At 37.0% G+C, this 14,794-nt stretch overlaps 1 protein-coding gene across 2 annotated transcripts in view; it reads right to left on the minus strand.

Annotated features, from left to right (window-relative positions):
* Positions 1–14,794, minus strand: part of LOC125650111 (glyoxalase domain-containing protein 4-like) — a 48,756-nt gene that overhangs the window by 20,360 nt on the left and 13,602 nt on the right. For both annotated transcript variants that reach the window (XM_056154170.1, XM_056154171.1), the window contains 2 exons: positions 11,171–11,291; positions 3,220–3,358 (listed from right to left, as the gene is read on the minus strand). In XM_056154170.1, the coding sequence (XP_056010145.1) occupies positions 3,220–3,358; positions 11,171–11,291 (260 nt within the window). The remainder of the gene's footprint in view (positions 1–3,219; positions 3,359–11,170; positions 11,292–14,794) is intronic.

Raw genomic sequence — 14,794 nt, forward strand, 5'->3', positions numbered from 1 at the left:
TATGGTTCTTGAGAAAAAGATTTTTAAAAGATGCTACAAAAGAAGAGGTTTCAATAACAATACATTTTTGGCCTAATTATTATTTTTTTTTGGTGGTTTTTGTTGTTGTTTTTTTTGCAAGAAATAAAAATGAAATGAAAATAATTTTAAACTTATTTTCATAATTTCCAACAGTTGCAGTTTTGTGCATTGTATTTGTTTTCAAGAAGAACATTTCTAATAACTTTGCAATACATGACAGAAGTAGGGTACACTCAACCAATTCAACATCAAGTATACAGGAAAATATTGGAGGGTTGTGTTTGACCTTCTATTTCACCGTGTGTTCATTCAGTACCAAAATCATACTACAGTCCCTGAAACGTTCTTCTTTCCCACTTGAACGGTGAGCGAACGGTGAACGCACGGTGAGCGAACGGTAAACGCACGGTGAACGAACGCAGAGTGAACGGTGAACGCAATTTGGTGAACGGTGAGCGAACGCAGAGCGCAAAGTGAACGGTGAACAAATGCTGAGCGCACGCTGAACGCAAAATGGTCTATTTACTCGGAATGTTTAGGATTTTTCCCTGGGATTTTACTTAATTCATAATCAAGTAATATAATACATGTACATGTATATTTCATCAATTAATAAAAAAATTAAATAAACCGGATAGCGTATTTTACAGTTCTGGATATATTCAGATATTTTTGTACAAGTACCGAGTATACATCACATGTATATATTTCATGAAATTATCACAAATTGTACATTAATACACGCAACAGTCATACACAAACAAAAGCAATTTTCGTATGTACATTGCGTATACATGTACCATTACATGTACAGATACATTTAATGCATGGGTATAATATATATGCAATGCATGTGAAAAGGAAAACACTATAGCCTATATGCGTAGTGACATCCAGAATTTACAGGTGTTCATGTATGGCTTCAAACTTTACGAGCTCGATCGTTTGGGATACCTGTAATTAACAAACACCCCGAAAGGAGTCAAGATAGTTGCAGTAAACAAACAATACGGACGGTATACCCTGTGTCAACACCTTAACACTCCTAACAATATTAAATATTCCTAGTAGTACTTAAATTTTGCGTCATTCATTTGTCGCAGCTACATCGACCCGAGGAAAAAATCCTAGAATTTATGCACATGTAAGTACAAAACTTACTATTTTTATTATTTATGTGACCATAGATTGCAGCCAGATCGTGCAATATTTGTATATATTTGATGTAGATAAAACTGTTTATTGTACTGAACTACCCGTAGAATGTTTAAAGGCTAATGCAGAAACGTACAAGATAAACAATTACATCTTTGCATTAAGGACAAATGTTACAAAAGTTTCAATTTGGCAAGAGTACTAAATATCAGTTTATTGACAATGTCTTTCATAAATATAGGCGTAAAAATAACTACATCAGTTTGACATTCTGACACGTACATACGGTACAATGTACATTATTTAGCATCGTTTTTTGGGGTTTTTTCAAAGTGGGGGTGACTTGTTTAAAACTCTTGTCAAGCAATGCAAAATAATTATAATAATTTGTGATTTTGCCCGAACTTGTAAATGCTAAATCTTCAGCACAGGGGAAGAGGTTTTCATTACCTGAAACTGCCTTATCTTTTGTACTTGGGTTAAATTCATAACGACAAGCTCTTACATGTATATTCGTCTCTCATTTAGAAGTTTTTTGGGTTTTTTTAACAAAAGCTCAAATGAACCTTTCTGCATTCACAGTGGATAATCCTGACATTTTGTACTTCAAAATTAAATTTCTGATATAGTAAGAAAGTCTCCTTCCACTCTAACGCACATGTTCAATTTTCATTTTCGCCTTGCTATCAAGATTGGTCCTTTCACTTTGGTGTTCCGAATGACAATGAAAAGACTGAACGATGAACGAATGGTGAGCGCACGCTGAACGCTTTGTGAACGGTGAACGAATGGTGAGCGCACGCTGAACGCAAAACTGTGAACGGAGAGCACACGGTGAACGAACGGTGAACGCATGGTGAGCGAACGGTGAACAAACGGAAAAATGGTAAAGTAGAACGTTTCAGGGACTGTACTTGTATGCATAGAAACATTATACTATATCATTGTGGTACTCAGTGCAAAACGTATCTATATATTCCAAATTGAATGGAAGAAGCATATACAAATACCTCTCAAACACAATTTTCTACAAAATGCAAGACTTGTTAGGAAAGACAAGAAAGGGTATATGATTTCGCAAATACAATGTACATATTTGAAAAGGTATGTTGCTGGTAAATTTGAACATATGACCCCCAAATCAAACTTTGACATCTGTATATTAATAGTATGCAGTCAGAGTCGCACAGAATTTTACAAAGAACAAAGGGCAGAGACATGAGCTACTGAAGCATGTTCTGTTTAACAGGAAAAAATTGTTTCATAGACACCAAATCTATGTCTTGTAAATCCAAAACAAATAAGCTTATCTATCCCCAAACGAGCCTATCACACAAGACTGGAGAAACAACAATATGGCAATACGACTGAAAACATTTATTGCTTATCCCCAATGGAGCAAGGTGTTGCAAACATCCCTATTATCAAACGACAGGATTGATGCTGAAATGGATGCCAACAACTTCTGATCTTATGCATTTTAACAGAACTGAACACACAAACATGCTATCTTGTTTGAAAGAGAAATACAGAGAGAAATGAAGTAAGTGGTGTAGACTTTGATGATCCATCAGCACTACTGGATAAAGATTAGTACAACTTGACTGGCGTTACAAAGGGTACAAATTGGCACTCCTCTTTTTACATTGTACCATAAATTTATGTTCAATAACATTTCTAGATGATTAATAATATGCAGGTCATGTAAATAAATTATGAAATATGATAATGGAGACATTACTGAATATTACCAACCACACTAGTTTCTAATTTAGCATGGACCAAAAATTTGTCCTATTGAAGCCTCTTTTTTATACTTATTCTTCTTTTTCTCCACTTCAAAAAGGGTGTGAGATTTCATTTGAACAAACTTGAATCCTCTTAACCGAAGCATGCTTTGTGGCAAATTTGGTCAAAATTAGCCCTGTGGTTCTGGAGAAGAAGTCGAAAATGTTGAAAGTTTACGGACATATAGACGGACACTCACTAGTCAAAAAGAGATCAGTTTAATGTTTAGATATTTACATGGACTTATATACAAACCACCATTAGACTCTTTATCATCAATGAAAAATTTGTATCCATCTGGTGAAGTGAGCACATTCAGGTTCCCTTCCTGTGTGACAGTGTAGCCATTTTGTTTAGCATTGCCAAGAACATTAGGGGACTGTATTGTTATTCCCTGTAAAAGATACAAACAAATCTCATCATGTGTTGGTGATCTGTTTCATTTCTTCAAGTCCCTGTAATAAATGTATAAATCTTTACTGTGCCTGACAGAACTACAGCGAGGCAAAGCCAAACTGAGGCATATTCAAGATGCCATAAATTTCAATACCATATTCATACAAACTTCTACAATCCCTGCATTACTTATCTATGGACCAGACTTCAATTCGAATTTCTTTCATCTGACCTTTTATACATTACTAGCTGCAATAATGTAGCCCTATCCGATTATTTTATTCTGACGTTTTCGGGGGGGGGGGGGGGGGGGGGGATCAGAGAGGGCTACATTATTGCAGCTAATAAATAACCTTAATGAAGGACTAAAATACAAAAAGTCAGACTTTGGCAAAGTATGGGTGTATAATGTGTCTGTACTACAAAAAATAGGGCCTGAACAAGTCTCCAATTTTCTCTCTAAAAGGCCTTCACCATTTCTCTAAGATCCTGACACAACACAGACACATGATTCCTCTGTTTCTGTGTGAAGTATGATTGTTTCAGCCATATCTGTTCTAAAGATACAGTTTGGACAACATTTTTTTTTACTTTTCCAATGTGATTCTAATCTTGACATAAATGTGACTTTATTCCAGACATAGGATGGATAATACTTGCTGTCTGTATAATATTACACACATTTCAAACTCTTTTCCCGGTGATGTTGACACTTGTCCAAAAGACCTTGGATTAGGGTAATGACATTACCCAGGTTATGATTGCTTGGACAGGATTGTACAGGCAGACGAATAGTAATTCCAGTATACCTCCCTCAAAAATTTGTTTAATGGAGGCATAACTAGTAGAGCAAAGGCAATTAGAACAAGAAATGTTTGTAAAACATATATGTTGAATATGTTGTTATAAATTGAAAAGGGTTATACACACACCTCATTTAATTGATAGTATTATCATCACTTCAAAATATTGAGCAGACAATATCTTCCTATGTCAAGAGTGGATTGACCATGTGACCTCAAAATCAATAGGAATCATCTACTCCTTAAGATGTACAGTGTACCAAGTTTGATATCTGTCAAGCAAAGGGTTCTTCAGATTTTGAGTGGTCAGTATATTCCTATGTCCAGTTTGACCCTTGACCTTTAACCATGTGACCTCAAACTCAATAGGGGTAATCTAGTCCTCACAATGTACCAGTGTACCAAGTTTAATGTCTGTCAAGGAAAGGTTTCTCAAGATATTGAGTGGACAGTATCTTCCTATATCCAGAATGGATTGACCCCTCAAAATTAAAAGGGGTCCTCTTCTACTCATAACCAACCCATATATGAAATATCATTAAGATCAAGTGAATGGTTTTCAAGATATTGAGCTGTCACAACATGTGGTGTAACGACCAACATATTGACCAACCGACCTACTTACAGGTGCAAAACTGTATGCCCCTCTTCTTTGAAGGGGGGCATAATAAACATAATTTTTCATAAAGTACTGCTTATAATGAAGTGATTTTCTTCCCTGTAGTTAGCAAATTGCAGACAGATAATAGGGTATAATGAACAATAGGCCCATGGGCCACATCGCTCACCTGTGTCACCTTGGCTCATATCTAAAGATTTTTCCTATATATATCGGCTTATAAACTTTGATCTCTATTGTGACCCCAACCTACCCCTGGGGGGCCATAATTTTACTAAACTTGAATCTGCACTATGTCAGGAAGCTTTCATGTAAAGGTAAACTTTTCTGGCCTAGTGATTCTTCAGAAGATTTTTTAAATGATTTTTCATATATATTTGTATGTAAAAACTTTGATCCCCTACTGTGGCCCCATCTTACCCCCAAGGACCATGATTTTTACAAACTTGAATCTGCACTATGTCAGGAAACTTTCGTGCAAATGTAAACTTCTTTGGCCCAATGGTTCTTTTAAAAAATTTATTTAATGGTATGTAAAACTTTGATCCCCCCTTTGTGGCTTCATCTTAGCCCCAGGGGTCATGAGTTTAACAAACTTGAATCTGCATTATGTCAGGAAGCTTCCAGGTAAAACTCAGCTTTTCTGGCTCAGTGGTTCTTGAGAAGAAGATCTTTAAAGATTTTCTCTATATATTTGTATGTAAAACTTTGATCCCTATTGTGGCCCCATATTACCCCCAGGAGCCATGATTTTAACAAATTAAATCTTCACTATGTCAAGAAGCTTTCGTGTAACTATCAGCTTTTCTGGCTCAGTGGTTCTTGAGAAGAAGATTTTTTTAAATTTTCCATATAAATTTGTATGTAAAACTTTGATCCCCTATTGTGGCCCCATGCTACCCCCAGGGTCCATGATTTTAACAAACATGAATCTGTACTATGTCAGGAAGCTTTCATGTAAATCTCAGCTCTTCTGGCCCAATGGTTTTTGAGAAGAAGATTTTTAAAGATTTTCCCTATTTATTCCTATGTGAAACTTTGATCCCCTATTGTGGCCCCAACCCCAACCCAACGGACAACAGGTGATCAGAAAAGCTCACTTGAGCTAAAAATTTCGGCATACCACATTTTCGCAAATTGATATTACGTTTCCACCAAAATTTTTTTTTACAATTCCACAATTTTTTTAACAATTTTTTTTTACTATTCTGCAACAATATGGCATTACGATTCCGAAAATATCTCACCTGGATTACAGATAAATACAAAGCATTCTTACTTGAATTACATATTAAAACATAGCATTTCTGTAGCATATCTATTTTAAAATTCTGATGATACAGCACTGCATAAACAAGAGGTACTGTGAGCAATGCTCACTAAGAATACCCCCCGCTTACCCCAATCTCCCAAAGGGTGTTGGTAATAGGTATAAACTACCTCTTTTCTGAGTGTAAAAAACAAATGGCATGACAAACCTTGGATATTCTCGTTTGTAGGGAGAAATGGATTATCTAGGAACACAGCATCTCCATGCGATGAAAAAAGCCATTAAAGAATTTAAATGGAAACCATATTGCTACTTCGATTTCCAGTGCACGTGACCTTTGACCTTTTGACCCCAAAATCGATAGGGAACATCTTCATCCCATGGGTAGTCCATATGTATGATATGGTGACTGTAGGTGGAAAGGATAATGCTTTAGAGCCTGGAAACCATATTGCTACAGTGGAACCCCGTTATTACGTTCCCCCTTTAATATGTTAGTCGCATATTACGTTGGAATTTCAAAGCACAAAACCATTTCTTAACAAACCTATATAAAATAGACCTCGTTATTACGTTGCCCTAAGATGCCGGGACTCGGTATTACGTTGTAAAAATTCCGACAAAAACGTAATAAACCCCTAATTATTCAATAATGATTCTCAAAATAATAAGCCATTCACACCTTGACTGTCTGAGGCAGTCACCACGTAAATTTCCTGGTCTGTTTGGGGATTAGAGACGCTTGACTGATCACGCTTCGATAGATCTAGCGACATCAATACAGGTGAATACCTCGTATCGAAGCCAGTGATAAACAATTAAATAATGTTTATTTAGACATTGTACTCTATGAAATTTACTTCATTTTTCACTGTAATATTCCGGAAATTTATCCATCGACCATCTAGGTTCTACATTGTAGTTTTCAATGTAAACATCCGTAATTTAGTCACATGACCTAACACTATAAATACAGCGCGAAACAGTTGTCGTCAGTCAGTTATTGTCGAAGCCCAGAGCGAGAAGACGTGGTGGACAAGATTAAGAGTAAGTTGCAAGCAATAAAGTGATTTACTGAGAAAGCCAGTGTTTGATTCCGTACGTTGTAACGGTGTCAGAGTGGAGGCATTGAGGCTGTCCTTTTAATAGGCTGACCTTAGTAGTAAGAGGCCTGCCACTGTCGAGGTCGACCAGATAAAGGCTAGCCACATAATTCGTCTGTCCTGTGTACTGGACTTGACTGACGGCCAGGCTGTTGTTCACAGTGCCTGCCTGAATAAGGCTCTACAGTGTGTGCAGCGATTGAAGGGCTGTCACTTGTACTGTGTGTCCTGAATAAGGCTGCAGTACAAGCGTTAGTCCGAGGTCAGCCAGTCGTTCGCTGAGGGTGGTCATACCCATTGTTAAATTGTTTTGATATTATAAATCATTTGGTGAACCCCTGATCTTTGTATGTTGACTGACTTTCCTTGATTTCTTAGTAATTATTAACCTGGGTAGGGTTAGGCCATATTTATATATATCTGCAGGCCCAATTTCTAATAACATTCCCAATCTTATTCTATCAATGAAAGTTGCTATTCTAATTGCACCTCGAACCCTTGAATTGACAAGGCACGGACTTTGATAGCCTTCTTGCGTATAAGGAAATACGTTACAAATACCTCGTATCGAAGCCAGTGATAAACAATTAAATAATGTTTATTTAGACATTGTACTCTATGAAATTTACTTCATTTTTCATATTTTGATAATCGAAGAAATAATTTCTCAATCACCTGAGTGTTCAGCATAGTGTGATTACCTTCGCTATTAAAACTCTATTTACGGACAGCTTTGGTACCGAACATGAAAGACAAGATTTATCGCATCATTGTTAAAACCGCTTGGGTAACTGCTTGGACATAGGTGACGAAAGGTGGTCACTTAAAAAATGGTCCGTTGTTTGGACATGCAGCTTGGGTGTTCGTAAATCTCGTCCATACATACACCAATCAAACTGTCCTGTGTGATCGGCCGATTCACGCACAGCATTTACCTCAGTGAATATTCTAAAATCCCTTGATGCGCACGTGATTTTAGTGCCATCATTTAGCGTTATAAATGAAATCTTCGTGCATCATTATATATTTTTTTTATGTGGATTGCGCTTAAATTGTTCTCCGTGTTTATCGTTGGTGAGAAAAGTGTGTAAGTGTTGGGTATCGTGTGTGTTTTGTGTCTATAGTTTTGTTGTTTTGGGGTGGGATTTTTTTTTATTGTGTTGTGTATTGTGTAATTAGAGAACTTAATAAAACGATGTTTTGTTATTTTTTTAATACGAATGTTGAATATGAACCGGAACGAGTTATTGATAGAAATTTACATGAACGCATTGTTTTAAAGTTGAACAAAATGGCGGTCCAAACGAATGCAGAAAAAACAACGTTTATCAAAACATCCTTATGTATCCTACATCAGAAATAAAGAAAAGGGATAAGAACATGAAGAATTACGGACATTAAAGATAAGATGTAAATAAAACAAAGTATAATAGTCTTTTAAACAAAGAAACAGTAAAGATATATTCACACACCCCTTCACGGAGTACCAACGGACGATATACAATTTCCAAATGATATTTGTAACGGATTTTACTGGGAACGTTTATTACGTTGACCCCGGTATTACGTTATTTTATCGTGACAAAATGGAAAACGTAATAACGGGGTTCCACTGTACTTCAATGTCCAGTGGGCTTGACCTTTTGACCCCAAAATCGATAGGGAACATCTTCATCCCATGGGTAGTCCATAGGTATGATATGGTGACTGTAGGTGGAAAGGATAACGTTTTAGAGCCCGGAAACCATATTGCTACTTCGATGTCCAGTGCGCTTGACCTTTGACCTTTTGACCCCAAAATCGATAGGGAACATCTTCATCCCATGGGTAGTCCATATATATGATATGGTGACGGTAGGTGGAAAGGATAATGCTTTAGAGCCCGGAAACCATTGCGTCTACAGAAGGACGGACAGACAGACAGACGGACAACCCGATTCCAGTATACCCCCCCCACAACTTGTTGCGGGGGTTATAAATACTAGCATTCATTCTAATTCTAAGCAGTAGCACTACATAAAATGTTCTACATTGTACACGTGTGTATGTATAAAGGAGCCAGAACATCTTACATGTCTGCATGTTCAAGCACCAAATTTATACCCGTCAGCCCTTAAAAAAATCAATTTTGGAAACTTCGTATCTCATCTTTTGCATATTCTGCGCACAAAAAGCCGGAAGTTTTTCTTTGTCACTTTTGTGTCACTGTTGCTGGTGCTGTCAGAGACATGATTTGATGTAAGTTGTTCAGAGTTTTTGCAACATGTCCATGAATACAAATATGGTTTGTGGGGAATAGAATTGAAAATTGAAATGGGCATGAACAGACTCTGGCCCATTTGTGGTGCACTTTCTTCCAATATCTGGAGTTGCTGCCCATGGTGGAAACCTAGTCTTAGATTCTGCAGATAAATAATATCTTATAATCACATGAGTTGAACTTATCGCCACAGGGAAATTGTGGAAACGTAATGCTTGGGTACAATAATAGCTGTCTATTTATTTGCGGAAACGTAGCAACACTTTTTGTGGAAAAGTAAAAATAACAGTTTTCAAAATTTGCAGAAAAGTAATATGCCCAAAATTTTGAAACAAATTTTACTTTCCCTGTGTTTCACATTATCCTGCAATTATCATCTGGCTTACAATTTCATTTAAACAAGATTGCTACGTGTAACCATGTCCCCCACCGCCGCAAAAAAAAGTTTAAGCACAAAAGTCCCATAACTCCTGTCAAATTGTCGAGTCAAAATGACGGCAGAATATGATCAACTAAATATGGTGACTAACAATCCTACAAAATTTGAACAAAATCCGTTAAGCGGTTTCAGAGGAGTTGCACCCACAAAGTGTTTCTATAGTGTAGCATGTACAAATTCAACAAAGTCCCATAACTCCTGTCAAATTTATGGAATCAAAATAACGGCATACTATGATCAACTACATACGGTGACTAAGAATCCAATAAATTTTGAATAAAATCCATTGAGCAGTTTTGGAGGAGTTGAATCCACAAAGAGTTTCTATAGTGTAGCATGTACAAATTCAACAAAGTCCCATAACTCCTGTCAAAGTCCAATGCAAGGTATGATTGTGTACATAAAAAAGCCCAAAAATTTCTCTGTTTTAAATGTGTCTTGAATTAAACTTGATCTATATTTTAAGTAAGTTAAATATATGCCAAATATACTATCTCAACTTAGATCAAAGTTATTGCTTATTTAATAGCATTAGTACATCATAAATAAGACCTTTTCCCGCCTTTTTTCAAAAAGAGCTTGATAACTGTTAAATTTCATCCCAATTATTGCTTAGGAACAAGTGTGCCCATCCATCGAACAAAATGAAATTAATATATATTGTGTATCAATAGAGGATCAAAAATGTATTTGAATATGAATTTGCTCGACGCAATGTGGGCTGCATGTTTTCTGAAGGGAAAACCCCCTGAATTTATGAATTTTTTCATTGATTTTAGCAATTTAATGCAAAATTCACGCTCCTGTCATAATTACAACACAAATCAATTTTGGATCAAATTAAACATAGCCTATACATTCCTTATTTCAATGCCAGATGCTGGGACTGCTACTGAAATCATCCATTTTTTGGGCCAGGTGACTGTAGAAACTGTACCGGCAAGCTTCTTTGTCGAATCAAAATGACGGAGAATATGATCAACTACATATGGTGACTAACAATCCTACAAAATAGTGTAGCATGTACAAATTCAACAAAGTCCCATAACTCCTGTCAAATTTGTGGAATCAAAATGGCAGCACAATATGATCAACTACATGTACATATGGTGACTAACAATCCTACAAAATTTGAACAAAATCCATTGAGCGGTTTCAGAAGAGTTGCGTCCACAAAGTCAAGTGGGACGGACCCACTCACACCATGTCCCCTTCCGTGTTGCGGTGGGGTACAATAATTTCAAATACAGTCTTTACAGTAATAAATTCTGTATAATATATCTTGACTGTGAAGTATTGAAAAAGTATTTACTCACTTTGAAATCATTGCCCATTTGGTAACTTCCAATGCCATAGTTGTAGGTAAGTTCTATCACAAAATGTTTATCCTCTGGGCCATATCCCACCATTGATTTGCTCCATTTACCATCGTATGGCCTAAACAAGATGTGTTTGTGAATACAATGCCTCTGAGCATTAGCAAGGTTCAATTGTTTCAAATTTTGACCTTGATGATTGACTTTGACCTAAATCCGAGTCACACAGCAATGACCCAGTTCACTAAATTCAAAATATAAAATCTCAATCCTGTATAGTGCAAAAGTTTAAAGTTATGGACAGACAAAAAGTCAGATAGATAAACAGAAAAATAAAAAAGCCAAATTAGATGAACAGACAGACAAAAAGCCAGATAGATGAACAGAAAAATAAACAAGAGGTACTGTGAGCAATGCTCACTAAGAATACCCCCCGCTTATCCCAATCTCCCAAAGGGTGTTGGTAATAGGTATAAACTACCTCTTTTCTGAGTGTAAAAAACAAATGGCATGACAAACTGAACCATATTGCTACTTCGATGTCCAGTGCACGTGACCTTTGACCTTTTGACCCCAAAATCGATAGGAAACATCTTCATCCCATGGGTAGTCCATATGTATGATATGGTTACTGTAGGTGGAAAGGATAACCCTTTAGAGCCCAGAAACCATATTGCTACTTTGATGTCCAGTGCACTTGACCTTTGACCCCAAAATCGATAGGGAACATCTTCATCCCATGGGTAGTCCATATGTATGATATGGTGACTGTAGGTGGAAAGGATAATGCTTTAGAGCCCGGAAACCATTGCGTCTACAGACGGACAGACGGACAGACAGACGGACAACCCGATTCCAGTATACCCCCCCACAACTTGTTGCGGGGGGTATAAAAAGCCAGATAAGATGAACAGAAAAATAAACAAGAGATGTTTGTAAAACACATATGCCCCCCATGGTGCAAAATTGAAAAGGGTTATACACACACCTCATTTAATTGATAGTATTATCATCAATTCAAAATATTGAGCAGACAATATCTTCCTATGTCAAGAGTGGATTGACCATGTGACTAAAATTCAATAGGGGTCATCTACTCCTTATGATGTACCAGTGTACCAAGTTTGGTACGTGTCAATCAAGCAAATAATTCTTAAAATATAGGAGACAATATATTACTATGTCCAGTTCAACTATTGACTTTTGACCTCAAAATCAATATGGGTCATCCTCTCCTGAAGATGTACCAATGTACTAAGTTTGATGTCTGTCAAGTAAAAGGGTTATCAAGATATTGAGTGGACAGTATATTACTATGTCCAGTTTGACCCTTGACCTCAAAATCAATAGGAGTCATCTTGTCCTGAATATACACCAGTGTACTATTTAAAGTTTGATGTCTGTCAAGCAAAGGGTTCTGAAGATATTGAGCAGACAGTATATTCCTATGTCCAGGTTGACCCTTGACCTTTAAACATGTGACCTCAAAATCAATAGGGATCATCTTCTCCTGAAGATGTACCAGTGTACCAAGTTTGATGTCTGTCAAGCAAAGGGTTCTCAAGATATTGAATGGACAGTATATTCTTATGTCCAGTTTGACCCTTGACCTTTGCTCATATGACCTCAAAATCATTAGGGGTCATCTTCTCCTGAAGACATATCAGTGTACCAAGTTTGATGTCTGTCAAGAAGAGGGTTCTCAAGATACTGAGCAGACAGTATATTCCAACATCTAGTTTGACCCTTGACCTTTGACCATGTGACCTCAAAATCAATAAGAGTCATCTTCTCCTGCAGATCTACCAGTGTACTAAGTTTGATGTCTGTCAAGAAAAGGGTTCTCAAGATATTGAGCAGACATTATATTCCTATGTCCAGTTTGACCCTTGATCTTTGACCATGTGACCTCAAAATCAATAGGGGTCATCTTCTCCTGAAGACGTACTAGTGTACCAAGTTTGATGTCTGTCAAGCAAAGGGTTTTCAAGATATTGAACGGACAGTATATTCCAATGTCCAGTTTGACCCTTGACCTTGTGACCTCAAAATCAATAGGGGTCAACTTCTCCTGAAGACGTACCAGTGTAACAAGTTTGATGTCTGTCAAGAAAAGGGTTCTCAATATGTTGAACGGACAATATATTCCTATGTCCAGTGTGACCCTTGACCTTTGACCATGTGACTTCAAAATCACTAGGGGTCATCTTCTCCTGAAGATGTATCAGTGTACCAAGTTTGATGTCTGTCAAGAAAAGGGTTCTCAATATATTGAACGGACAGTATATTCCTATGTCCAGTTTGACCCTTGACCTTTGACCATGTGACTTCAAAATCAATAGGGGTCATCTTCTCCTGAAGATGTACTAGTGTACCAAGTTTGATGTCTGTCAAGCAAGGGGTTCTCAAGATATTGAACGGACAGTATATTCCTATGTCCAGTTTGACCCTTGACCTTTGACCATGTGACCTAAAAATCAATAGCGGTCATCTTCTTCTGAAGATGTACTGGTGTACCAAGTTTGATGTCTGTCAAGCAAAGGGTTCTCTAGACATTGAATGGTCAGTATATTCCTATGCTCAGTTTGACCCTTGACCATATGACCTCAAATGAATAGGGGTCATCTACTCCTTAGGATGTACCAGTGTGCCAAGTTTGATGTCTTTCAAGCAAAGGGTTCTCGAGATATTGAGCGGACATTATATTCCTATGTTTAGAGTAGACCTTGACCTTTGACCTGAAGAACAATAGGAGTCATCTTCCACTCATAACCAACCCACATATGAAATATCATTATCATCAAGTGAATGGTTCTCAAGATATTGAGCGGACAACATGTGGTCTACAGACCGACCGACCGACAGACAGACCGACCGACAGTTGCAAAACAATATGCCCCCTCTTTTTCAAAGGGGGGGCATAAAAAGCCAGATAAGATGAACAGACAGACAAAAAGTCAGATAGATGAACAGAAAGACAAAAAGCCAAATAGATGAACAGATGGACAAAAAGCCAGATAGATGAACAGACAGACAAAAAGCCAAATAGATGAACAGATGGACAGGCTAAAAATAATATCCCTAACCTACAATATGGATGTCAATAAAGTAAAAGTCCATAAAATGCTAGAATAGTCTGTCTCTTCATTACTTCTTTATATTTTCTAGCATAAATATATGAATATCTTTTTTTTCAATTTTTTTGCCTTTGATATTGTAGTATAGCTACCTATACTACAATATCAAAGGCAAAAAAATTGAAAGAAAATTTGTGGCTGGACCAGGAATCAAACCCAGAACCCCTGCATTACTAGTCAGGTGCTCTAACCACTGAGCTATACAGGCTGCTATCCACAGTCCGTATAGCCCTATTACAATATCTATACAAATTGCAATGATAACTATTTCCTCATTAATGCGTTGCAGTTGTGAATGCACAAATCTTGATAAATACAGTACATTTGTTTTAAAGGCTGGAAACTCTGGACAGAAATGAAAGTAGAATGTAAATATAAAATATAAATTTAATTTTTGAAAATATGTACAGTACATGAGAGACACAAGAACTGCAATGCTTTACATCAGCATACTTTTCATGAGGTGTTAACATGCTTCATGAAGTAT

This window comes from Ostrea edulis, chromosome 1 (genome assembly GCF_947568905.1).
Source record: "Ostrea edulis chromosome 1, xbOstEdul1.1, whole genome shotgun sequence".
Taxonomy (NCBI): Eukaryota; Metazoa; Mollusca; class Bivalvia; order Ostreida; family Ostreidae; genus Ostrea; species Ostrea edulis.